Source organism: Acomys russatus, chromosome 21, assembly GCF_903995435.1.
Source record: "Acomys russatus chromosome 21, mAcoRus1.1, whole genome shotgun sequence".
Lineage (NCBI taxonomy): Eukaryota > Metazoa > Chordata > Mammalia > Rodentia > Muridae > Acomys > Acomys russatus.
Window position 1 is genome coordinate 39,954,653 of NC_067157.1, and position 27,989 is coordinate 39,982,641.

The 27,989-nt window shown below is 44.7% G+C and overlaps 1 protein-coding gene across 3 annotated transcripts; it reads left to right on the plus strand.

Moving 5' to 3' along the window:
* Positions 1-2,109: 2,109 nt before the first annotated feature.
* Stx11 (syntaxin 11) lies at positions 2,110-27,472 on the plus strand. 3 transcript variants are annotated; one of them, XM_051164388.1, is made up of 2 exons: positions 2,110-2,541; positions 26,586-27,472. In XM_051164388.1, exon 2 carries the CDS (start codon positions 26,591-26,593, stop codon positions 27,452-27,454), a length of 864 nt encoding a protein of 287 aa, XP_051020345.1. In that variant the 5' UTR covers positions 2,110-2,541; positions 26,586-26,590; the 3' UTR covers positions 27,455-27,472. The 3 variants fall into 3 exon arrangements, with proteins under 3 accessions (XP_051020345.1, XP_051020347.1, XP_051020346.1); XM_051164390.1 differs by lacking the exon at positions 2,110-2,541 and adding an exon at positions 18,073-18,093; XM_051164389.1 differs by lacking the exon at positions 2,110-2,541 and adding an exon at positions 18,390-18,491.
* The last annotated feature ends 517 nt before the right edge of the window (positions 27,473-27,989 follow it).

The following is a 27,989-nucleotide window of genomic DNA, read 5'->3' on the forward strand; positions in this document are numbered from 1 at the left end:
GCCTGTAATCCCAACACTCCAGGAAGTTGCTCCAGAAAGATGAGAAGTTCAAGGTCATTCTTGCTTCACAGTAAGTTTAAGGCCAGCTTGTGACGGGTGAGTCTGTTTCTCTAAAAGGGGGAAATGGGTGACTGCCTGTTGGGGATGAACATGGAATGGCTTTGTATAGGTATGTGAAAGTGGGTGGACGTGCACATACATGCACCTGCACGCACACAATGGGTGTTTTCCTCCATTACTTTTTACCTTATTGTTTTAGTGTCTTGCTGAACACAAAGCTCATCAACTGGCTAAGCTGGCTGGCTGGTAAACTCCAGGGTTCTACCTGTCTCTACCTCCTCCCACACACATGCCGCCTACTCCTCCATCCTATGATGGGTTTACAGAAGCAAGCTATGGTGCCGAGCTTCTTACGTATGCTATGGATGCAAACACAGGTCCTCGCTCTTTTGTGGCAGATGTTGTGTTGACTAAGAAATCTCCAGAGAGTCTGCCCCTGCCACAAACACACCGAAATGGGCTTTTTACACTCCAGCATCCGCCTAGCATTCTCACGTTCTTACAACTTTTAAGGTGCTCTTCCCAAATCTGCATAGGGGCCCCTTTTCTACCAGTTGCTCTGAGCAAAAATTTTGACTCATTTTTTAAACTTCCCTTTCTGGTGCCCTACATCCTTTTACGGTGAGGCCTCATCTTATGAACATGGCCAGCACCTGATGGCTTCTCACTTGTTCCACTACCCTGGTTTCCTATGAATCAGGATTTTCCAGAAAAGCAGAGCCAATATAAGATACAGAGAGCTGTCCTATACATAGGCCTTGTGTTTTGTGAGGAATTGGTTCGTGCATTTATGGAAGCTGAAAGCTCTTGTAGACCCAGAAGACGGGATCATGCAGTTCCACGCTGATTCTGAAAGCTGGAGGAACAGAAGAGCCAGTAGGGGCACGTTCCAGTCTTCACCTAAGTCCAAAGATAAGAGAATTCCAAAGACTCATTTCAGGGAACAGGCAGACAAAGGAATTAACCCTTAACCCTTACTGTTTGACTCGGGCCTTCAGGAGTTGGAATAAGGTTCAGCTGCATCAAAGGAAGGCAATTTGCTTTACTGAAGCTACTCATTCAAATGGAATCCTATCTGCAAATCTCCCGCATGGTCACACCTAGAATAGCATTCCCTGGCATATCCATCCGCTTCTCAACAGAACCCTGGAGGGTGGGAAAAGCCACGTCATGTCACCCTTCTGCTAGGAATTCTTCTTTGTACTACGTCTCAGTGGAAGCCAAACTGAGACCACAAAGGCCTACTCGCCGTCTTCTCCATCCTCACTCCACTCCCTCTTATCTACCCTTTGCATCCCACCTGCATTGATGGTTCTCCAGGAAGGCAAGCTTCAGGGTCTTTACATCTGTACCCTCCAGGTCCCAGGTGCCCTCGTGGGAAGTACCACGGATACTGCCTTCTCCCTCAGAACACACAGCATTCGTTATTCTTGTTTTAGTTCTTTTTCTAATAATCAGTGCTAGAGGCTGGGCGGGGGTGGGGGGGGGCGTCTACCATGCTTAAGGTCCTGCTTTTACAAGCCAGCACAAGTTTAAATATTATTTTTAGGAGCCGCGGGGGTGGAGGTTGGGGGGGGCGCACGCCTTTAATCCCAGCACTCAGGAGGCAGCCTAGTCTACAGCGTGCGATCTAGGTTAGCCAAGGCTACACAGAGAAACCCTGTCTTGAAAAAACCAAAAATCAAAAGTAGTTTTAGATTCACACACACACAAATTGCAGAACTGATGCAGTTTGCCCTTCTGTCACGATCTCACATTAACCCGACAGATTCATGCTACTTGATGCTGTGAACCGAACTCAGGTCCTCTGTGAGAGCATCAAGAGCTGGGCCATCTCCCAGCCCTTTTAACTGTTTCTCACAGGCAAAACTCCTATGGGTGCCCCACTGACAGCAGGTGAGAAGGGGTTGGTGGCAGGCGGGTGCTCACTATCTTCTTGATCTACAGCCTCTGGTTCAGCCCTCGCGCAGGTCCCCCCTGGAGCAGCCACACCCACGCTCAGAAACGGTTTCAAGAGTCCTAGACTCAGAAACGCTCTGGACTGCAAAAGTCACCCGCGTGGAGGGGTTTCCCCGCGGAAAGTCCGGCGGATCCCGCCCCGCCCACCTCTCATCTCGGAGCACGCAGGAAGAGGGAGGAAGTTCCCGGGTGGTCCACGCTGTAGCTCGCAGCATCTGGGGGCGCACGTGAGGGGAAGGAGGCTGGTGTCTAGATTTCCAGCATCCTGCTGCGTGGTGACTCCTGTCCGGGCGGGAAGCTGAGCGCCCCGCGGAGGACGTCCCCCCGGGCGGGGCCTGGTCCCCAGCTGTGCTGCCTCAGAGCGGCGGGGGCGGTGCCCAGATGCGGCCCGGGTGGCGCAGGGCTCGGACCCCGGCTGAAAGGCGCAGCCTGGGTTACCGAGAAGCGCGGGGAGCAGAGCGGAGGGGTCACGCGCACTCAGTTACCTCCGGACTTCCCGGATCAGCGACCCGCTGGATCACGGTTCGTTTTGTCCCGCGAGTCCGCTTGGCTCTCTTAACTTTTTCGGCCTCGGGGACGCGGGCGCGGGGCTGGCTAGGGTCGGGGACCGGGCTGGCCCGGGGCTGAGAGATACTGTGCAGCAGCAGGTGGGTTTGGGGTGTGGTTCTCTCTGAGCCTCTAGGGACCGTCAGGACTCGGGGGTCTCTCACCTAGCGCAGAAACCTTTTTAAATGTTTGAGAATATACTGCTTCATCAAAAGTGCTTCACAGATGCCTAATGTAGTCTGACTTAAGAAAACTACCGGAGGCTACTTCGGTTTAAGTCGAGAGGTTGAGTTTTGTTTTGTTTTATTTTATTTTATGGAGGCTTTTTTTTTTTTTTTTTTTCCCAGTTTGGCCTACACTTTTTCAAACACATTAGAATGGGCACTTCTCCACTCGAACTTGACAGTATGACTCAGGAGCCAGGAAATACAGCAACATTGATACCGCCTTGAAACAGCTCACACAGAAGATTTTTGGGGAGTTTGTTTTAGGAGAGCTGTCAGGTGGCTTTACTTGGAGAACCACACCACAGAATTCTGTTGGCTTCTTGACTCCACGAACACCAGCTGAGCCCTGCGTTTTACTTCCTGTGGCCCCCTCACACTTGTTCGAGCCATTTCTCAGCAGAGGGAGGAGCTGTAGTTTCTACACGGGTATCCAAAAATGAGTCACGAGGCTGCTCTAATTGCAAGACTTTGTTAATAAGCTTTTGAAAAGCAAGGCAGTGCCGGAGATGGGGCTGGTGCTGTCAAACCAGGGCAGGCGGCCTAGGAAGCAACTATTCAAGTTTTCAGTTTCCTAGAGCGCCTGATGGGACAACATGCCAACTGGGGTCACTAGGCTGATCTGAGATAACCCTTAAAATCATGTGCTTTCCCACAGAAGCTCAAGAGAAAATTAATTTCATCATTCAATAACCATTTTTGCTGTCACTTTTCACTGATTGGCAGAAGTAGGGCATTTAGTGGAGTGATTGTTAATCTAAATTTAAAAACATTTCAGTTCTTTTATTTATTTATTTTGCCAAATTGGTTCTTTTAAAGATACACTCCTGAAGAAGGTTGCTGGAAGCAGACATTAAGACATTAAATCTTTCTGTGGCTGGATAGTGATTCTTAGGATGAACTTCCCTGTCTAGAAGCCCAGCGGAGGCAGGCTTAACTGTGTACCCTGGCCAAGCTGAGGTCAGCCCTAGACATGGTCACAAGGCTGTGGTTCCACCTCTGCATCAAGTTCCATGTCTACAACCACGGACCCAGTGCTGTCCTGGCAGCCAGGGCCACAGCTGAGCAGATTCTTCGGGATATCCAACATTATGAGATGGGTGCTATGAGCAATCTGTACTCAGAGGAGGTACTCCAGTGTGGAATACCAGAATGTCCTAGGTTTCTGCTGGAGCGGGAAGGGAAAGTCTGAGTTCCGGTACCCTGTTTGTCTTTGTAGGCAGACCATTTTTCATCCGATACATGATTTGAAAGTCTGTTAGTAAGGTATGGCTTTTTAAAGTGTTTGAATAAGCCATTTTTCCTATTACTTAGTAGCCATGTAAGGCCAAACCCAGTCGGTTGCCACCTATGGCCAGTTGTGGGCACTCTTAGTCATGTACCTTTAAAAAAACAAAAAACAAAGTGACTAATGAGTGGTTCATAACCTTAGACCACTAGATCGAAGTGACTTTCTGCTTATGAGTTTATATGATAGTTGCTTTTCATCTAAGGACTGGCTTAGCTTCCATGACTTTCATTAGCTGAATTATCAAATAGTAAGTAGAAAGTCCCAGTAATACACTTTGATTTATTTTATTTGAGACATGGTCTCACTGCGTAGCCTTGGCTCCCCCCGAAATTCACTATGTAGATCAGGCTGACCTAGAACTCACAGATATCTGTTTGTCTGCTTCTACCTCCTGAGTGCTCATAGTTAAGGTGTCTGCCGCCACCCCTGGCAGTATGACTTTGAGAGAAGGGATGCATCCACACCAAATTGATTAGACTATATTGTTATAATTATAACCATATTGTTAAAACTACTAATTCGTGTTAATCTCTTACTGTGAATAATTTGTGAGTTTAAACTTTATCTTAAACACGTGTGTACAGCAAGCAACATGACTAGGGGTCAGGCCTTCACTGGAGTCTCTTGAGTAGGATCCCTCAGGACTGAGGAAGACCAAATTTCCCAGTCCTGTGATGGAGCCAGCTTTAAAGGACAAAAACTGCTCAACCTAAAACGACTTTAATCTCTTCATTTCACCTCTCCCTCTGCAGCCGCAGAGTCGTGCTTTCTATAAGAAGGAAGAGATAACGTGTACTGCGCTCCTGGGCTTTGGCACAGGTTTGACTTGTGATGAGCGTAAAGGAGCATTTCTTAAATCATGAACCTGACTGTATGTAGATGGGAGTGGTCCAGGAGCTGGAGGGGTGGGTGACCCAGCAGAAGGAACAGCAGTACCGAGGAAGACTGAAACAGCACTCTGCGGTCAGGAAACTCCAGCGTGTTTCCTGGCACGTGGAGGAGGGCAGAAAGGTGAAGGTGGAAAGATAGAAATATGGGATTACAAAGGCCCATGCACCACATGGGCTCCGGGACCTCATTCTGTGGAGGCCTATGAGAAAACAAACAGCATCAGATACGTGTTTAAAACTGAGCAGGAGCTAAGTCAAAAGGGCTTGCCACACAAGCATAAAAACTTGAGTTTGATCCCCAGCACCCATCTAGACCCAAAAGCTTTCACTTGCAGTGTAAGCTCTGAGTCAGTGGAAACAGAAGGATCCTAGACCCTGTGGTCTAGCTGCATCAATAAGTTCCAGAGTGAGTGAGAGAGCTTAGGCACCAGTGTCAACCTCAGACATGCCAACACATGAGTACCTGCATGCACATGAAGACACCACACATGAATAAACACACACACACACACACACACACACACACACACACGCACACACACACACACACAGAACAGATCAGCTGAGAGCTACGTGGTCTTAGGAAGACTACTATAATACTGAGATGAGAGCATGAAGAAGGTGCTGGTGAGGACGCATGGAAATGAAGGACGGAGCTAATAGAACTGACACAGTGGAATAAATGAATAAATGAACGGATGAATGACATTTAAGACTTTGTCTTAAACTAAAATTGTAATCATTTTTTTGAAACCACAACAATTCTTCCTCGAGCAGGAATAGCTCCAGGCGTAATATGGACCCTTCATGGCCCCTATTTTGCTGTGTAGCATCTTTCTCCCGATTTTCCTCCAAGAAATATAGGACTACAGCTAGGGTTATCATTGAAGTGTACTGATTTGAATGAGAGTGGCTTCCATAGGTCCATATATTTGAACAATTGGTCTCCAGTTGGTGGAACCGTTTGGAAAAGATCAGAAGGTGTGGCTTTATTGGAAGAAGAGTGTCACTGGGGTTAGCTTTGAGGTTTCAAAAGCCACGACATTCCCAATTAGTGCTCTCTGTCTCGTCTGTCTGTCTGTCTGTCTGTCTGCCTGCCTGCCTGCCTGCCTGCCTGCCTGCCTGCCTGTCTCATGGTTGTGGACCAAATGTAAGCTCTCAGATACTGTTCCAGCACTGTGGTTGCCTGCCTGGATCCATGTTCCTCACCATGATGATAATGGACTAAATATCTTCATGGAGATTTGGGGCATCTGAAGATTCTCAGAGCTTTTGACCCACAGAGCTATTCCCTAAGTTCTGAATGTTCAGCTTTCCCTCTTTCTTTGATGTGTTTTGTTAGTTGAAAGGCCAGGGACCCAGGTACTAATCAACAGGTTGAGGGTAAATGGTGAAATAATCAATAGCAAACGAAAGTCAGGGACATTAAAACTTTTATTCTTACATTCTTGGCTTCTGATCTGTCTTCTGGTGCCCATTTCATCTTAGTTCGACTATAAACAGCTGCTCTCCTGCCTCCAACTTCCAGAATCCTAGGCAGTGAACAAGACTCTGCTGTATCCTTATCCTCTTGACAGTAGGTTGGCAAATGGTTTAGATATTTTCTGCTGAGATCTTGCTTTGCACTGAGCACATTTGAGTAGATTCCGTTGGTCCTAACAACAGTAATCTAACCAACGAACCATGCCCCCCCCCAAGTCCAGCCTCAACTCTATTCTAATTGTTTGATGATTTGACCTACTCTGACTTGAGCTAATATTTTGGTTTTTTGTTCAACATAGTGTTGACCATCTTGACTTTGGATCCTTTAAAGGTAGATGCATCGGATTAATACTGTTCTCAAACTTAACCAAACTCACCAAGTTTAAAGCTCTGAAATGTCCAGATCTGTAAAGCTTGGTGCCTTTCCATGGTTTCTTCCTGTATGAATTAAAAGTTTTGATGCTTCTTCAGATTCATCAGGAAATTGATAGTTCCCTGTTGTATGAAGACAACATGGAAACTTCTTGGGCAATACAACCCACACTGTCCCTTGGCTTGAATTCCTATAACTGTCTGTGATTCCTGTCAATAGAAAGTGAAAGGTAGGTCACTGTTGTGCATGAGTTTATTTTGTTTCCTCAATTCTTCTAGAACTTCCATGAGAGTAGGCAACCCCTATGGTTGGCTTTGCTGGTTCTTTCAGAGCTTCCTCCTCATTCTAGCTATTCTGTGACTTTTGCTGATAACTAAGCCATCTGTCAAAGTAGGCGTTTGTGGTCCACTCCCTGAGCCTATGGGTCTCGGACACTGGTATAGGTTGTCCAAGTTCTTTGTAAGGCTTACTAACTGGTAACTTTTAGTGTGAATTGGTTTGGGATTGGAACTCTCTGGTTGAGACAATGTGTTTCTTTAGCTTTAACTGGGAGTGTTTTCCTTTTCAGTGGCTTCTGAGATTGTCTGGACACAAGTCTTCTGATATAGTGTTTCTTTTTTTTTTTTTTTTTTTTTTTTTGTACTGGACCATTCTACTCCTCTCTTCCTCCCCCTTCATGCCCACCCCTTTGGTTTTATTTTGAAATTTCCTAGGTAATTCTCACATTTAAAATCTATGGCTGGGTGGTGGTAGAACATGCCTTTAATCCCAGCACTTGAGAGGCAGAGGCTGGTTCAAAGATGCAAAGCAACATTCTTTGCAGAATTTAGTCGTCCAATAATGTGAGTTCCAGTTTTTTGGAATAGTGGAGGGAAGAGGGCATGTTCTGGCTTCAAGTTAAGCATATGAATCGCAGCAAGTCTGCCTCTTTACTCCTAGCTTTCCTCCTTACTTCCTACTCACGCCCACTGGCCTAGTGGTCCACGATCTGATTTTGGATAAAGTAGACGAGTTCGTGAGATGAATCCCATAATATCACTATTACACTGTCCACCTTGTATCCTCTTCATTTGCTATACCATAAGCCATGTGAAACAATGTCTTGGTGTCAGTAACTCATGGCTCTTTATTACTTCAGAGCCCTTTCCTATGACAGAACAGCCTGGCAGAAGAGAAATAGAGCAGTATTGCTGCTGCTTTCACTCCCTCTTTCTCTCCAATACCTATGCAAACTTTGAAAAGCCTCAGACAGTACAGTGAACCTCCATGTATAGCCTTTAGATTTATTTTATTTTATTTGGTTTTTTAAGACAGGGTTTCTCTGTTTAGCCTTGGCTGTCGCTTTGTAGACCAGGGTGACCTCGAACTCACAGTAATCCACCAGCCTCTGCCTCCCAAGTTCTGGGATTAAAGGCGTGTTCCATCACTGCCTGGCCATAGATTTTAATTGTGAGAATTACCTAGGAAATTTCAAAAATAAAACCAAAGGGGTGGGCATGAAGGGGGAGGAAGAAGAGGTGTGACCCAGGGTGTTTCTTCTTATACCCAGCTCCCAAAATAACTATTCTGAGTCCTCATATGTCTGAATAAATGCCTAGGCCATAAGCCTTGGCTCGTTCCCCAACTAGCTCATAATTTAATTACCCATTTGTCTATCTTACATGTGCCATGTGGCTGGTTACCTCTCCTTCAGTTTCATGCATCCATCTTTCTCAGAGTCCAGGGCGAATCTCCAGCCTCTGACTATATCTCAGATTTCCTCTCTCTCCCTGCCTGAAGTTCCACCTGTTTCTGGCCTCAGCTAATAGGCCATCAGCTTTTATTGACAGGTAATGTTTCCATAAAGACACAAGAGAATCTCTGTACAAGGAGGATGGGGAGCGGAAGGAGGGAGGCAGGAAGGAAGAGGGGAAGGCCGGGAGGGAGAGAAAGAGGAAAGGAAGTTCTGCCCTGGCTTTCTCCCATCTCAGATGGAGAGATGTCAGATTCCTGAAAAGCTGTGCTTGAAGGAAGGTCAGCTCATATAGGAATCAGTAACTCTTCCAGAATAGGAAGAAGTTCCAGGAAGTCTTATGCAGAGAAAATGTTGGGGTGCTGCCTTTAATCCTTAATGAACATCCAATAGCATGATAGCATGAGAATGCTAGCCTGGGAAGGAAGATTAAACATTCATAGATGCAGGAAAAGCGCATCGTTTGGCTCACAGAGATGGGCAATACTTCTTGGAAGGGAAAGGCACTTGAGAGCATATTGATTTTGAATCAGCTCTTTGCAGGAAACGTTAGTCATCTGCAGAGTGACCTGGTAAAGGAGAGAGGGAGCTTTGCTGTATGCTCATTCCTGAGGAGCCTGGCAGTCGTCAGTCCTGTGCCCTCCTTGCTGTGCCTCAGGCCTCTCTGCCTCAGTTTCCTCTCCTTTTCCCCTAACCAAATACCTCCTAGTAAGCCACCTGGAGTTCCTGAAGACCCTGCCTTCTGTACAAAGACTTCTCTTTCTCAGTCTCCCACTGTTCCTCTGAGCACAGCATGCTTCTCACCCCTCTATCGTGTTTATACCCCTGTGAGGACAAGGACCTCTTTCACTTGTGTCCAGGACACGTGGCTCACGATAGTGACTGAAGAGAACCATTCTAGTGAGCATATTTAGTTGAGAAATATTTACCAAGGTTTCCAGGTTAGATATTTTAAAGTGCACTACAAACGCATCAGGCATAGTCTCAGACACAGCCCCAGACCCCGTGGAGGTTATGGGCAGGCAGAACCCAAACAGCAAGAGACTGTGTCGTAAGCCAGTCAGCAGAGCAACACTGGTGTTAAGCAAGAGGAAGAAAGGGGAGTGCCAGTTCCTAGACCCAGCCCTGGGTCAGGGGAAATGCCACCTTCTCAAGGAACCCGATTCACACCAAAATCAAAGCTGGGAGGGTGGATTTCATTACAAGGGGCCCCTTTTCAACAAAGAAAGCTCTTTGGCTGTATCTAGATCAAAACTGAGATCCTTCACGTGGGTATACAAGTGCACACACATTTGTACCTGTGTGTGTGCATGCATATACGTGTGTGTGTGTGTACACACACGTGTGCACACAGAGCATGTTGGGAAGATGATGATGCTAAAGAGAGAAGAAAGTGACTCCTTCATTTAAAGAGTAAAATTGATAGGAAGGAACAGAGCAGGACATTTCTGCATGTTTCATGCAAACTGCTGTTGCTAGGAGTTGGTTTTAATATCCTGAATGTGTAATATACAGTGGCAAAACACACAAACAAACACAAAACCCAAACATTTAAAGCTCTGAACTGTGTGAATTTGTATGGCAAGATGGCTCAATAAGGGCATTTGTCACCAAGCCTAATGACCTGAGTTTGAAACCCAGGACCCACATGGTGATGAAAACTGATATCCATAATATGCATACATACACACAAAATGAATATATAAATGTGGGACCTGGAGAAACAGTGCCACAGTTAAAAGCACTTCCTGCTCCTACTGAGGATGCAGAGTTGGTCCCCAGCATCCACATGGCCACTCACAGCACAACCATCTGTAATCCCGGCTCCGATACCCTCTTCTGTATTCCTCAGGCACTAGGCATGCACATGGCATACACACACGCATGCAGGCAAGCACTCACGCACATAAAATACACAAATAAACAAATCTTTAAGTAAATAAACGTAATAGAAACCGCTTTTAAATAAGTTTTTTAGAGTCACTGTTATCAGCTAAAGGCCTAGGCAAGTCACCCTTGAGTGGTGGGCAAAACACAGGCACTGAGAGCTGCGTGTGTTCTGAGTTCTCATTTGTGAACTTGGCTTCCAGCAGTGCAGAGAGGTTGCAATCGCTGTGTTGCAACTGGTAGCTTCCACCTAGCTTAGCTGCTCATGCTAGGTGTTCCTTTTTCTTGTTTTCTGGCCAATTCTTTTTTTTTTTTTTTTTTAATTTATTCTTGTTACATCTCAATGGTTATCCCATCCCTTGTATCCTCCCATTCTTCCCTCCCTCCCATTTTCCCCTTATTCCCCTCCCCTATGACTGTTCCTGAGGGGGATTACCTCCCCCTGTATATGCTCATAGGGTATCAAGTCTCTTCTTGGTCATTCTGGCCAATTCTTCATCGTTTATTATTATCCTGCTGGCTTACTTTTTCCCTCCTAGACTACAAGCTTATCCGAGGACAGGATGATGTGTTCATGATATTTTTTCTTAGCTTTTAAGATTTAATATTTAATTTGTGAGCCATTATGTATTAGTTTTTTCTGTGGCTGTAAGAAAACTTCAAGATCAAAGGCAACTTAAGGAAGGGAGAAGCAATTTTAGCTGAGCGTTCCCGAGGGTTATCGCCCGTGATGGTAAGGGGGCTTGGCAAAGAGCAGTAGGTGTGGTGGCTGCGATAGGAAGCTAGGAAAGCGTTCACATGTGCGAACTTTGAGCACACAACAGAGAGTAAATTAGTATTAGGAAGGGCTCTTTACTGTCAAAGCTCACCCCCAGTGACACACTTCCTCCAGCAAGGATTTACCACTTAAGCCTCCCAACAAGGCCACCAGTTGGCAACCAAGTGCTCAAATGCCCAAGACTATAGGGGACAGATCTCATTCAACCCGCCACACATTATTAGTATTATTTTGACTGATAAATACTATTAATGTTTTTGTGTGGCACCCTGTGACATTTGATGTACATATGAAAAATGTGCATCATTAAATTGAGCTAACTGATGTGTTCAGCATTTTGCTTGCTTACCTTTATGTTGAGGCATAAATTTTATTTTATATTTTTATTTTTTGGTTTTTTGAGGCAAGGTCTTTCTGTGTTAGCCTTGCCTGTCCTGTACTCACTTTGCAGACCAGGCTGGCCTCGAACTCACAGCAATCCACCTGTCTCTCCCTCCCAAGAGCTGGCATTAAAGGCACGTGCTATCATGCCTGGCTGAGACATTAAATTTAAATTTAATACCTTCATTTTTAGTTACTTTATTCATTTATTTGCATGTGGTATGTGTGCCCATATGTGCATCCACACATACAAAAATGAGTATTATGGAGGCCAGAGACAGACATAATATGTCTTCTATTTATTCTCTACCTTATTTTTAAATTTATTTTTATTGTTGGGTGGTTTCATACATAAGTATAACAAATTTAATTATTTCCAAAAAAGACACAGGTGAGAAAATGTGCTCCTTAAGGAATCAAGTTATAGGCATGTCAACTTGTCTTTAAAGGTTAACAGATGTCAGTGGGAATGTCCTATTTAGTCAACATGTCTTTTTTGATATTTAGTTGGAATTAGGAATTACTCTTAACTGACTTTTGAGTGCTCTGGGCATTTTTGTATCTCGCTCCCTGATGAATAGCTGTCTATGTTCTCAGTATTTTATTCATATCCATTTGCCTAGTTTTTTATATTACAAAGTGTCATTCTCTTCATTATCATTTTATGATAGATGCTATGTTGGCCAGGAGTTCCTCTACTTTCTATTACTGTATTTTCAATTTATTAAAAAAAAATAAGAGTTCATTAGTTGAGAATTATTTGTGTGTGTGTGTGTGTGTGTGTGTGTGTGTGTGTGTGTGTTTCACATTTGTGTGCACATGCATGTGGAAAACAGAGAACAAACTCAGGTGTCACACCTCAGGTGCGCTCCACTTGTTTGTTTCTTTAAATTTTTAAAGACAGGGTTTCTCTGTGGAACCCTGGCTATCCTGGACTCACTTTGTAGACCAAGCTGGTTTCGACCTCACCGAGATCCACCTGCCTCTGCCTCCCAAGTGCTGGGATTGTTTGTTTGTTTGGAGACAGGGTTTTTGTTTTTGTTTTGTTTTGTTTTGTTTTTGAGATTTGCCCAGGAAATCACTGATTAGGCTAGTTTGGGTGGCCAGCCAGCCCTCGGGTCTCTGCCTCGGCAGAGCTTGTGCCACCAGGCCTGGTTTATGTGGGTTTGGGGAATGCAACTCAAGTCCTCAGTACACAGAGGCACTTTCCTGGTTGGCCAAGCTGAAACCCAGTGCCTTGAGAGTTGCTTTAGGGCCATTCTCTCTTCTTTTTCCTTTGTCCACATCAGTATTAATCCTGTTTCACTGTGTAGGAAGAACTCAAATTTAGTGTATCCTGGGCTCAGCCTGCCCACTGCAGAGATCACATGTGTGTATGCTACAGCTGGCTCAGGGTAATTTTCCTTTTTTGATTTTCAGTGTAAAGCCTTGGAAGAAGTTTGGGTTTTGCCAGGCAGTGGTGGTGCATGCCTATAATCCCAGCACTTGGGAGGTACAGGCAGGAGGATCTCTGTAAGTTCGAGGCCAGCCTGATCTTCAGAGCGAGTTCCAGGACGACAGTCATGGTTACACAGAGGAACCATGTCTTGAAAAAACAAAAACAAAACAGAGTAAACGTTTGGGTTTATTTCAATCAAAAACTTAATATATGCAGAGTTTATGACTCCACTGTAAGTGTATTTAGAGGTTTATTCTGAAGTGGAATTTATATGAAGCCATTAATATCAGAAATGGGGACACACAAAACAGTTTCTGAATGCTTTTTTTCTTTTCTTTTCTTTTCTTTCTTTCTTTTTTTTTTTTTTTTTTTTTTTTTTTTTTTTTTTCTTTTTGGTCTTTTTGAGACAGGGTCTCTATTATGCAGCTCTGGCTGTCCTGAACCTCTCTATGTATAGCAGACCAAGCCAGCCTTGAGTCCAGAGATCTTCTTTCCTCAGCCTCCTGAGTGCTGGGGTTAAAGGCATGTGCCACTAGGCCCAGCTTTTCTTAGTAACTCTACATTAGCCCAGATTCACAGCATTAATTGGTTAATAATTTGGACCTCAGGGGTGGGTCTTTTCTACCTCCCTCCCCCTCCCTCCTTCCCTTTCTTCTCCTTCTCCTTCACTCTCCCTTCTGTTCTTTCCTTCAGGAAGTTAGTTGAGTACATTGTAAGGGGATAGTGAGCTGGGCGTAGCTACAATCCCACCTACAACCTCTATGGGTTTTGTTTGTTTGTTTGTTTGTTTAGGACTGGAATGAATGTCAGGACCCTGCCCACTCCAAACAAGCACTCTACCACTGAACTAGACCCCCGCAGCCTTTTTCTGTTCTGTTTTGAGATGAGGTCCTTCTCACTCGCCAGTCTGGCCTTGAGCTCAGTCTTTAGCTTGGGCCGCCCTTGAATTAGTGATTCTCTCACCTTAGACATCCTTTCCAGCAATGGATGAGATTGTAAGCATATCTCTTTGGGCTAGGTCATGCTTCCTTCCTTCCCTCTTTCTTCCTTTCCTTCCTTCTTTCTTCCTTTCCCTCCCTCTTTCTTTTTACTATTTTTTTTTTTTTCAAACTCATCTATTCTAGAAATGCCAACTAATCCCATGCAATACATAATGAAAAATGAAGAACGTCAGTCTTCTTTCCTGTTTCCACAAAGACAGCCAGGTCCAAGCTCTTGAGATGTGTGTGTTCAGTCTCTAAATAGCACGCTTCTGTCACAGTTTGGGTTTTTTTGTTTGTTTGTTTGTTTTGTTTTTGATTTTGGGGTTTTCTTTGTTTGTTTTGATTCTCAGTTTTATGCATTGGTGATGCTTTAGCTCACTTCTACCCCTTTCTAGCTAGACATGCACCCCCGTCCTCAGGACAACGCCAGATCAATACGCAGTGGTCAATATTGTGACTACAGTAACTGAGGCAGAACCACACACTGCATCATGAGTGTGCTCTGGAATGCTCTGGAAGTCACTGTGTGGTCTGCTTTCCGGATTGTCAGTTACTTCTTACTCCGTTCTGTCTTGTTAGCTTGGCCTTCTTTCCAGTTACAAAACTCTAGATTGTCTAAATCTACTCTCAAATTATGATCCACCCAAATTCTGTTTTCTTCATCTTCCTGAACAAGCCCGCATCCTCCTTCCTCACCTAGAAGACAGATTTTTTTTTTTTTCAGTCAAGGGCCCAGCTGCCACATTAGGCCTTCCATTTGTCATAGCAAGCATAAGGACCTGATTCAGATCCCTAGCACCTACATGGAGAGCCAGGCGTGGCACTATGGTTCTGTAATCCATACGCTGGACAGGCAAAGACAGGAAAACCCAAGGGGCTGGCCAGGCAATCCAGATAATCACCCCAGGTTCGCTGAGAAACTCTGTCTCAAAAAAAAAAAAGATGAAAAGTGATCAAAAGTACCCAGTGTTAGCCATTGGCTCCCACACATGCACACATGGGCACACGCATTCTTATAGAAACCTGCACACAGATGTGCACCCCTCCCCCCACAATAAATAATGATACTACTTTATTAATTAGTTATAAATACATTAGTTTTCATTTTATAAAAAAAAAATGAAAGCTAAGACAGAGACTTTATAAGCACTACGTCATGAGGTTGTCAGGCCTCAGACTAGTTTATACACCCCATAAATCTTTCATAGTCTCTGAAATGTATGGAGCTGGAGTAACCAACCACCTTGAGATTCTTGAGCATAAAAGCACATGCAAACATTTTCTCCCTTTCTAGAATGTTCCTGACCTTTCCAGCTTGCCCTCATCATTCTTCATTTTACTGAGTTTCACCTAGGCAACGTTTTTTGTTTGAGGGGAATGTATCACATGGCTTTCTTGGTGACCCTGTGGGATGTCCTTGTTAAGAAGAGACCTCATAGACTCCTCTGTCTCATCAGAGAAATGTTCTCGCCTTTACAGCACAGGGTCAGGGCTTCTGGATGTGTTTGCTAAATATGAGTTACTTCCTGGGACAAAAGGAACGGTTTAGATTTTTGTTGTGGGTTATTTTATGGTTCTGACCCGTATCTAATAGATGATGAATTTATTTAGATGGTGGAAAATGTTTTTTAAATATTAAATAATTCTGAGTTTTTGTATTCTTACATAGAGTTAAACAGGAAAAAAGATTTTAGAATATTAAGAAATGAAGTGATTTAAAACCTGAAATAGGGCTGGCAGAAAGGTAGTTAGTAAAGTATTTGCTGTGAAAGTCTGGTGACCCGAGTTCAAATCTTGGAACCCATTCCAAGGTGGAAGGAAAGAACTGATGCCACAAGATTGTCCTCTGACCTCTGGAAAGGTGCCATAGCACACATGCCCCCTCCTTCCATCTGCCTGACTGACTGACTGACTGCCTATCTATCTATCTATCTATCTATCTATCTATCTATCTATCATCTCTATCTCCATTAAAATGTTTAAATTTGGATAATATAGTAACCCATAGGTTTTAAGGTCCCTTATAGCCATAGGTGAAATGGAAAGTAAGCTGTTAACAGCACACTGGCAAATGCACTGTTGGCACCTGTGGTTATGGTTCTGCATTAGTTATTTGGGTGGATTAAGGTTGGGTGAATCTCAGGAACTGAAGAAAGCAGGTGGCAAAGACAGGATTGTGCACTCTTGGTTGTGTAAAAGCACTTCATGGACCACCCCCACCGAGTCCTCTCTCAATCATTGAGGTCGGCATTCATACATGGGAGAGGGTAGCTTGCAAAGAAAGGTGACATAAGCAGGCTTAGAAAGCACCAGCCTCTTAGGAGTAGCATCCCTTTTCTTGAGTCACCATTTCTACCTGCTGGGACTGTGGGAGTCTGAGGAATCTCAGGCGAGGGCCGACAATGGCCGAGGTGGACTCAGAACATAACTTCACTAACTGCCAGGGCTGAACCCTTGGCCACTCATACTTTGAAATGTAGATGTGGGGTTCTAAGTAGACTCCCATCCTGATGCCTTTAACATCCTAAAGGATGAACCCGGCCACATCAACTCCTGATAGTTTTCAGAGACTACGTTGAACTCCCACCAATCTTGCTTCTTTTTGGTGCGATGGCAAGGGACTCCCCTGCCGCTGTCTTTGCTGACTGATACTGCATGGTAGAGTCAAGCTAGTTGGAGAGTTGCACTGCTCCTGGTGGCTGCTCCTTAGTTCAGGTGAGCTACACAATAGACTTGAGGTACATTCAAAACTATCCACTTCCATTCCAAAACTGGTTCTTCACGTTCTCTAGACCTCTTATCAGACTGAACCCTGGCCAAAGTTAAAGATGCCAGGTATCTGTGTGCTGTCATGACCTCACAGTTCCCCGACTCCAGTGCAGCACGGGCACCGTGAGGCAGCTCTTCAGGGCCATATTAGCTCCTCACTGTGACTCACTATGGCTTTCAACAGGAAAGACAGAACTAACCTCTGACTTGTTACGATAAATGTGCTTTTTGAAAAATAAATGGTTATATGAAATTTTAGATAAAATATAAATAGGATATCATATGTGTAATGTATAATTAAAATATATACCTCAGGCCATCATCATCAGGATAGCTATTTAGAATATTGCTTATATTTTCATTTCAAATCATAACAAACTTCGATTTTAAATGCATGACCATTTGCCTTCCACAACTTATGATCTCTCTGTGCTTCCTGTCAGCTTCCTAATCTGGGATTAAAGGAGAGTACATTGGGGGCACAGAGCAACCCAAAGAGAGTTTTATCAGTGAGCGGCATTACAGTAAAGCACCCCCAGATAGGTCTTAGTCGTTTCTTGTGTTTTTGAGAGTAAGTAACATGAGTTGCTCTGTATACGCCCTCCGCAGTAAGCAAGCTCTGGTAGATCTCCCCTGGCCGTGCCCAGGCTCACCCATTCAGCCCCTCTCTTTGTGTGGCCCCATTCTCCAAAAGGCTACCTCCAACTTCCTCACAATGTCCCCAATAGTAAGAGGGACAAACCTCAGTGACCTGTGCTACCCAGGCATCTCCTTCTGCAACATGTTCTACTGTCCTCTCATCAGAGCAAGATCCATTGCCAAGTCCTTATTCAAAGGACAGAGAAACCAACAGTTTCCTGATGAGGCGGAGTAACCGCTTAACCACAGTTATGCTTTCTGTGCCTTTAGTGGCTTGTAGTCAACTGTGGCTGCTAAAAATGAAGTAGAATATTCCAAAAATTTAACACACACACGCACAAATTTTAGGTAGCCTTTACTGCACCATTATGTTTTCTATTTTATTTATTTTTCTTTCTTATTTTATGTGTATAACTGCTTTGCCTACATGTATGTCTGTGCACCACTCACATGACCGATGCATGTGGAAACCAGAAAAGGGCCTTAGATTGCCTAGAACTGCAGTTACAAGTGTGTGCGTCAGCTAGCCATGTCTTATTCCTATCGCAGTGTGGTCAATGGAATTGAAGAGAAAGCCCAGCTTTCACATTCACTGACGAAAGAGTAAAACGCAGTGGAGAAACTTCTCAGATCAAACACTGCATCACCACACAGTACAAAGGTATGGATAATGACAGCAGAGTGGCCAGCAAACTGTGTCCCACACAAGGAATCCATGAAGTATAGCAATGCATCTCCAAAGAGAAACGCCAACAAAAATGAATGAATACCTTTGGCGGTTGGAGGTAGAGACTCCGGAGATTATGAAAGTCACTTGTCTGGCAAACCTCACATATTGATGTCATTGGATAACTCAGATGTTGCTTCTTCTCATGTTAAAAAAAAAAAAAAAAAAAAAAAAAAGGTCAATCGAGGCCAGGAGACAGTGGTGCGTGCCTTTAATCCCAGCACCAGAGAGACAGAGGCAGGTGGATCCCTGTGAGTGCAAGGCCAGCCTGATCTACAGAGCAAGTTCCAGGGCAGCTAGGGCTACACAGAGAAGCCCTGTCTTGGAGCCAGGTGGGGACAGACTCTCTCCTTTTTTTGGTGTGCACAGAGCAGAGCACCTCGGATTACTCAGCTGAGTGAACTGATTATTCATGGGTTTGAGTCAACCTTTTGGGGAAAGGGCCTTTGTTGTTTTTTAAGGGTGTGTTCTTATGGGTGAGCTAGAAGCCAATTGTGAGGAAGCTGCTGTGGCGTAGTGGAATGTCCTGTTCCCAACCAGATGACTGTGGTGTGGGGGTGGCCGGACAGGAGGGGCTGGAGCAAGTGGTTGAGCAAGGTCTGTACAGGGTGATGGCAGCTGAGCAGCCTGTGACCTCATCATGCGTGGGCAGGGCTGCGAGCTCAGCTTACCAGGCAGTGTATCCTGATGCTGGCTGCATCCACCAGAGAGGGGATAGGAGCTTTTCCCGGGGTCTCATGTGGACCAGCAGAGGACCTTCAATCTGTAGCCATCATCTTCTTTTGTTACTTAAAATATGCTAGAAAACCCAGGCCCCAACAGCTGTATATTAGAAAATCTGAAATAAGAGCTTGGCTACTATAGAAAAGTGACCGTTTATGTTCTCTGGGGGGACAAGGTACTTTTTGCTTCATCAATATCTGGATACTGCATATAATACAAAGCTCCTGCATCTAAATGTGTACTTAAGTTCACGTTGAAAAAAAAAAAAAACCCGCTAAACTTTCTGAAGATGCATGAAAGAAGTGTCAAGTCCTAAACAGTTGCTTATCATAGGTTTAAGGAAGACCCTTACAGGTTTTACGACCTGTTTCACCTCTGTAGCAAACTCCCCATGCTGCGACGTGGACCTCCCTCTGCACTGTGTTCTGCGCATCTGTGTCTGATTCCTCTTGCTACAAGTCAAAAAGCTTGTACCGTGCTGTGAAAGCAGGAGGGATTCGATTTACTGGTGTTAGGCAACATTTCCTTGACGTATAAATTGGCTTACTAGGGATGTCATATAGACATATGACAGTCTGCGTGGCTTCTAGGTCTGTCCAGCTTGCTGACCACATTCGGCCAAGAGCAGCTATGAATGGAACCCAAGACAAAAATCCATAAACTCACTTAGAACATTGCGAGTTGCTTTTGTTGTTGTCACTTTTTCAGTCTTGTATTCAGCTCTCTGGCAATATCATATCACAGTGTCCAAAGCCTGGATACTCCCTGGCACCAGAAACTTATACCTCAGGGATGCTGTGAACATAATGTCAGGGTTTTGGCAGTCTTGGTGGTTTGAAGGAAATGGCCCCCAATGTCTCAGGCACTTGAACACTTGTTCCCAAGTTGATAATGCTGTTTGGGAGGTTTAGGAAGTGTGGGCTTTCTGGAGGAAGTATGTCATTAGAGATGGGCTTTGAGGATTTAAAGACTTGCACTATTTTGAGTTTGTTTTCTCTGCTTTTTACTTGAAGATGTGAGCCTCCTGCTTTCTCCTCCTGTCGCCAGGCCTTCTGCTTCCCTGCCATGACAGACTCTTAACCCTCTGGAACCATATAAACTCATTCTTCTATAAGTTGGCTTCATCGGGGTGTGTTATCATGGCAATAGAAAAATGACTCCCAGCACTTGGGGAGACAGAAGCAAGCAGATCTCTGTGAGTTCGAGGCCAGCCTGGACAGCCAAGGCTACACAGAGAAACTCTGTCTAGAAAAAAACAAAAAGAAAGAAAGAAAGAGAAAGGAAGAAAGAAAGAAAAAGAGGACTGATTTAGCAAGATTTGTTCTTTCTGAATTCTGTTTCTTTGGCTTACAGATTAACTCAGTCTCCTCTCAGCCCTCCTCTGTGGATACAAATTGTCTCCTATTGGATTCCTTATCAGCCGTATTGAATTAGGATCCACTCCCCAAAGACTTCATTTTAACTTAATTACTCCATTGCCAGCTCCAAGTACAGATGCATTCTAACATGCTGAGTCAGGACTTTCACATATGAATCTGGAATGTGGCACCGTAAAGGTGAAAGGATCCACGTGAGATAGTTATAGACAACCACGGGGATTAAGCCAATTAAATGTTTTAAGTCTTTTTTATTGGTGGCCAGACCAGGAGTGGGCTTGTGACTCTGAAATGTCTCCTGGTTCCCAAGCTCAGGCACACGGAGGTTTTAGAGGCAAAACCCACAAAGACCATAATAATTTACATCAAGGTCAGATGATGGTCCAAGTAGCCCTGAAACATTCATTTTTGCCAGAGCATAGTAATTAGTTTAGACCCAACATGCCAATTATTTTCTACTTATATCTTTTCTAGTTATTTTAGTTTACTTTAATTATTTTGGTTAATAACATGTGGACCCGAGTCAAGACCGTGAAAATGTCAAATGTGTTGCCAAGGCAGGCGTGACAGTTACAGGGAAAGGGGAGAGCGCTGAGAACTGTCTAAGCCAGCAGTTCTCAGCCTGCGGGTTGTAACTGTTTCACGGGGACCACCTAAGACCATGCTCTTATCAGATATTCACATTACAATTCATAACAGTAAAAAAATACAGTTATTAAGCAACAAAAATAATTTTATGGTCCGGTCACCGCAACACGAGGAACAGTATTAAAGGGTTTGCAGCACTGGAAACGTTGGGAATGACTGGTCTAAGCAGACACAAAATGGAGTCAGGACAAGATGCCATTAATCTTCGTCATTTCAAAGGGACATGATTTAGACTATAACAATCAACAATTGTCTTTTTTATGGATACAGAGTAAATGTGCATACAGCCTTTATGAGCAGCTATTGCTATACGTTGTGTTTGTGAAGTTTCCTTAGGACAAGCAGAGACAGCAGATCTCTCGTGGCTGTTCTCTGTAGCATCCAGTGTGTTACGTATGAGTCATCCTTCCTGATATGACAGAAAATGTGCCTGTGCAAGCATGTGTGCAGTGGTTTGTGTGCTCATTCTCATGTACTCACGTGTGTGAACCTGTGTGTTTAGATGTTGGTACACATGAATATGTGTGCACATGCAGGCCCGAAGTGAACATTAGGTATCCTCCAAATTTTCTCTCTGCCTTATTTTTTGAGTGAAGGTCTGTAACCTCATGCTGTTGCACCCGAGCCCCGGCTCCCAAAATAACGACTCTGAGACTTTATTGTTTGTGAATAAATGCCTAGGACATAAGCTTTGGCTCATTCCCCAGCTAGCTTATAACTTATATTACCCATTTTTCTATTCTATGTGTCCTACATGGCTTGTTCCCTCCCCTCAGTTTCATGTGTCTGTCTTCCTTATAGTCCAGGGCGAATCTTTCCTCTCACCCTAGCCAAGAGTTCATCTTTCTTTCTCTGCTGGAACTCCCACATCCTACTTCCTGCCTCAGTGAATAATAGGCTATCAGCTTTTTATTGACAGGCAATGTTCCCATACAGTACTTAAAGGACTCTCTCTACAGAGGTCTCCCTGAACTCGGGGCTAAATAAGTGATTCAGCTGGCCAGTCAACTCCAGAGACCCACCTGTCTCTGCCGCCCCAGGGCACTGGGTGTAGATTTGCATCACTGCACCCAGATTTTTACATGGGTGCTGCAGAGTGTCAACTCAGGTCCTCATGCTTGCATGGCAAACTCTTTACTAACTGAGGCATAGCTAGAAAATAGCAAGACTTTATGGGCCAAATCTAACAGAAGGACTCAGTTCCTCGTGGCCTGTATCTTTAGCTAATAGAGCTGCGCCATACTTCATTTTGAATTCTGCTAGATAACTCTGTGTGTGTGTGTGTGTGCGCGCGCGCGCGCGCATCTGTCTGTCTGTCTGTTTGTCTGTCTGTGGTTTTTCAACGCAGGGCTTCGCTGTATAGCTTTGGCTGCCTTAGACTCCCTTTGTAAACCAGGCTGACCTCAAACTTACAGAGATCCCTCTGCCTCTGCCTCCCTGAGTGCTGGGATCACAGGTGTGAGCCACCACACCCAGCTTAGATGACTTATTAATGTACTTCAAGGTGCCACGTAATAGTGAACGAAGCTCAATGTCCATTTTTTAATGCCCCTTTCTTTCTTAGTGTCTGCCTGAACTGTTCGTATAAAAGTAAAAAGAGTCTAATAAACTCCTATCATTCTTGCTTAAGCTACCTTGACGGCTTCCCGGATTATCTTCATGACCTACTAGATTGATGGTGTGCCTAGTGATTGCAAAAGCCACCGTCTTTCCAGTAGGGGAAGAGGCAGAGTGCTAACCTTTTCCTTCACCGTTGGTCCTTGGCGCTTTCAGTCTCTCTTCAACCTGGAGACCATTACGGTTCTCCAGAACTGCTTGACTTTCATGATCACAAAGCTTCCACAAGAGGAATCTGTGGAACGGGCTACAAATTTGATGACATGCTAGAATCACAAGGAGCTCATTCTAGAAGCCCCGGTGCAGGCGGCTGCAATGCTGGAGACCCTCCAGGTGACAGCACTGTCCCCCTAAGGCTGAGGTCCACTGAGGCATCATCATCTCTTTATTTCTCTGTGTGCTCTCACATGAAATTTGATTGCTCAACAAAAGAAGGGTTAAGCAGTCATCCTCCCGCCCCTCCCTCCTTCTCTTCCCTTCATCTCATATTGAGTTCACAGGCCACACTACATGCATGCATAAAAGGACAGATTAGAAGACATAAGCAGATTTCTGATAGTTATAAACCATCTCTGGAATTTTCCACCTGAGTGGTGAATTAAAATAGAAGCTAATTCAGCAACTCTATGAACAGTTTCCACATGTTTACTATGCTGCTATTTGCCACCATGAAACTCGGGCTCAGTCTGTTGAACTGTCTGATCTGCTTTTATCGGATACTATAGTTTTCGCTTTTAGGAGTTCATGGTACATACATGTCAACCTGCTGAGTATGAGGCTTATTTTGATGCTCTTCTCTGCCCTCCTCTATGTTTGATATACCTTCAGCAAAGTTGTATATTTCTAATAGTTTGGAAGAGAATCTCAGAGTGGAAACCTCTTAGTACACACACACACACACGTACACACACACACACACACACACACAGTTTTCCTGTTGCTTGCTTACCAGCAGCTTGGAGAACTTCTGAGTGGGTAGCACTTAGCCATCTAGGCCTGTGCTGTTCAGGAAGGGTAGACAGGAATTTCCTAGGAAAGCTCCCATGTAATACTCAGCAAAGGAACGTCCTCTCTGCCCTTCACGTTCCCATACAGGTTGGAGACTTGTGCCTTCAAATGGTGTTAGGTCTTTACTGACTGGGGACCTGTGGGGTCAGGCTGTTAGGTCCTAGTCACAAATGACCCCTTGAACATTTTCTGATACCATCTTCTAGGTGCTTTGCTCTTCATGCTTGAGAATGAGGTGGTCTCTGTGCATAGCTCGTTCCCAGCTTTGGGGCAGCAGTAGAAAGCATAGAACCCATCTCCAGACAGAGTCCTAGAAACTTGGTATGTGTGACTCTTTCCGTTTGTCAACAGTTACTTCCATCATAGTGCTTTGTGAGGCTTGGCCAAGATGCAAGGAAAACATCTATTCTCTGATCTTGCTGTGTTCATCCAAATATATCCATGTCACTCATCCACTTCTTGGAGAGTGGAATGCACTGAACACCAACTTAAACAGCTGGGTGTGGCTCCCACTCTGTGCTAGCTAGCTAGTGTACTTTCTCGGGAAGCACAGCATACCAACCTAATGGCCATGCACAGATGATAAAATTAATGATAAAATCTGTATAGATCTCATAAAATTATGGAAAAATATAGAATACCGGAAAGGAAGTAGTAGCAATGATGACAGTATCCCACAACTCAAGGAAAATCACTATTGACACTTTGATGCATCTTGCTCATGTCTAATTGAGACAATAGTGTGTGGCTGCTGGACTTCTTTCCTCTCTAGCTGCCTTTCCTACCCGAGCGAGCACTCGTGCCTTTCATCTTATTAGACGGCCTTCTAAACACTTTGAGTTATCGCGCATCTTGTGCACTGAAGTCATTTTTTAAAAAATATCTGCAAAGATACTATGGTGGTGAAAAGTGTGCCTGCCTCACGAGATCTACACACCTTCTCATGGATCCTTAGAATAAATACGCCTTGAAAAGCTTTCAATGCATTGCTGGGCTGCCCTCCCAGAAGCTTCTATCAGTGTTTTTCCTTCCCAGGATTCTCTTTAGAAGTCCCAGAATCCTGCCCACTTGAAAAAAGTATTACCTTTAAATATTCCCTGCTAACTTGATGGGGAAGAAAAAGGAAAAGAGGTTGGAGAGATGGCTCAGTGCTTAAGACCACGTAAAGCTCTTGCAGAGGACTGGTTTTCAGTGCCCGGCACCCACACTGCATGGCTCATGACAGCCTGTAACTCTCGCTCCAGGAGATTTCACACCTCTGGATTCCTCAGATACACATAAATACACAGAATTAAAAATAATAAAGAATTTAAGAAGAAAAAGGAGCCAGGCTTGATAGTACACACCTTTAATTCCAGCACTCAGGAAGCAGAGGCAGATGGATCTCTGTCAGTTCAAGGCCAGCCTGGTCTACAAAGTAAGTCTAGGACAGCCAGGGATACACAGAGAAACCCTATCCTGAAAAACCTAAAAGAAGAAATAGAAGGAGGAGGGGAAGGAGGAAAATACTCATAATATATTTTGTATTCTTTTCTTTAATGGTGAATTTTTTTTATTATAATACACTTAGTGGAGATAGTTTTGTATATAATGCTTGAGTAGCACTGTTCCACATGATTCAGAAATGATTAATATTTAAGGAGCTATCTCCATATATATACATATATATATATATATGAAGTTAGACGTATATAACTTGATTTAAACTTAATGCAGTGTGTACATGTATTGAAACATTACATAGCACCACATTAATATAAACAAATTTATGTTTACATGTCAGTTAATTAAAAATAACCAAAACTATGAGCACCTTAACCTGCTGTGTACATCATCTCCTCTGGCCTGTCCCCAGGCTGGGTCTTCTTACTGCCTACTCTATTATTCTGCTAAGAAAATAACATTTACTGTCACTGAGAAAGTCTGGTATTGATTTTGTTCGTCAAAGAGCAGAAATGGCATTTTAAGCAGGAAATTTTGTTGTATTAAAAATGATCATAACAGAATAATAAAATTTCTCCTAAGATTATGCAAATGACCATGGCTGCTAGAGGCCATGGTCAGTGCCCACCATTTTCCGTTATCACCAGTACACACTTCCGCCCTCCACTGGCATGGCTGAATGCCATTAGGTATCTGAATCCATAAGAAACTTTTGAGATCAAGTTGCCTGGGTGACTGTGGAACCCTTGGGAGTTATGCTTTGCCAGACTATGTAGTAGGAACAGGCTGTTTCTAGCCAGAAAGCGCCATGTATGAGGGCAGACTAGTCCCACCTCCACATTTTCACTTCACTAAAAACGGGTGCATGTAGGCAACATTATTCTGTCTTAGTCATTATCTGTACCAACCTGACAAAGTGGGCCTCAGACTTGCTGAGATCCACCTGCCTCTGCCTCCTGCGTGCTGGGATTAAAGGAATGGCCATCACCCAGGCTACATAAACCAAGTTAACTTTTACTGGTTGTTCTAAGTAAAACAGGGCATGTCTACCAGTGACAAATAGCCGCAGAATAGAAAACATGTAGTGTCTTTCTCAAAGCCTTGTACATTGTCTTTATTCAAAAGTTTGCAAAACTTTCTGGGTTCCCACACACACACACACACACACACACGTGTGTCTGTCTGCCTAATTCATGATGGCGAAACAAAAAGGTGGCGCATGCCTTTAATCCCAGCACTCGGGAGGCAGAGGCAGGCGGATTGCTGTGAGTTCAAGGCCAGCCTGGTCTACAAAGCAAATCCAGGACAGCCAAGGCTAACACAAAGAAACCCTGTCTCGAAAAAAACCAATAAATAAATAAAATTTTTTACCAAAGCAATCTAAAATTTTAAGTCACTGATTGACTTGAGGGTGCCTGTAATAGTGAGCTGCAAAATCTAATCGAGTGTCTGAATCATAGTATTTCTTTACTCGTAAGTGAAATATTATGGAGCATTCAGCCTGTTTAATGCACCCATGGAAAAAGACTTAGGAGCGCAGAGCAGAGCAGTTTCTTTGAGCTTCGGCTCCTCTGAATGCAGAGATCCTAACCGCTGTCTCTCTACTTGTAGGCAAAATGAAGGACCGGCTTGCAGAGCTTCTGGAGCTATCTAGGAGCTATGACCAGCAGTTCCCAGACGAGGATGATGACTTTGACGCTCCCCACGAGGACATCGTGTTCGAGACCGACCACATCCTGGAGTCCTTGTACCGGGTCATCCAGGACATCCAGGAGGAAAACCAGCTGCTGATGGTCGACGTGAGGCGCCTAGGGAGGCAGAACGTACGCTTCCTCACATCCATGCGGCGACTCAGCAGCATCAAGCGCGACACCAACTCCATCGCCAAGGCCATCAAGACCCGGGGTGAGGGCATCCATCAGAAGCTGCGCTCCATGAAGGAACTGAGCGAGCAGGCTGAGGCCCGGCATGGCGCGCACTCGGCGGTGGCTCGCATCTCGCATGCGCAGTACAGCGCGCTGGCCCGCGCCTTCCAGCAAGCCATGTACGAGTACAACCAGGCCGAGATGAAACAGCGCGACAACTGCAAGATCCGCATCCAGCGGCAGCTGGAGATCATGGGCAAGGACGTGTCGGGCGAGCAGATCGAGGACATGTTCGAGCAGGGCAAGTGGGACGTTTTCTCCGAGAACCTGCTGGCCGACGTGAAGGGCGCGCGGGCGGCGCTCAACGAGATTGAGAGTCGCCACCGCGAGCTGCTGCGCCTGGAGGGTCGCATCCGCGACGTGCATGAGCTCTTCCTGCAGATGGCTGTGCTGGTGGAAAAGCAGGCGGACACGCTGAACGTCATCGAGCTCAATGTGCAGAAAACCCTCGACTACACAGGCGAGGCCAAGGCGCAGGTGCGCAAGGCGGTGCAGTACAAGAAGAAGAACCCCTGCAGGACCATCTGCTGCTTCTGCTGCCCCTGCATCAACTAGCAGCTGACTTGGACCGCCACTGCCCGCTGCCATGTGGGAAACATGTCCAGGATGCCAGCCAAAGGCATCCTGCACTGGGGCTAAGGAGAGGGTCCCAACACCTTGCAGAGTTCAGAGCATAGAGAAAGGAATCTGGGGTTGGGATGCAAGATTTTGAACCTGGTACTGTCCTACAAGGATAGCTTAATAGCATCCGATGGTCCGTTAATCTAGGCAGATTACCACTGAGTTGTGTGACACCATTGTAAGACACATAGCACTCAGCATCACGGGGAGGAACTAATCTTGCTAAGATCAGTGTCTTGAAGACTAACGTGAACGTATGCTAATATTTACAATGAGCACATGACCAAAACTTGCCTTCGCTTATCCTCTCCGGAAAGTTCCTTGGTGCTACTCGAGTCTAAGTGACGTTCACTTGGATATTCCTTAGTTCTGTTCAATTTGAGTAACACTGACCTTGGGTAAATGATTTCATTGACTTCTAGTTACCTATTTATGTTGTGTGAGTCTTATGTGAAAACCTTCCTTGGCT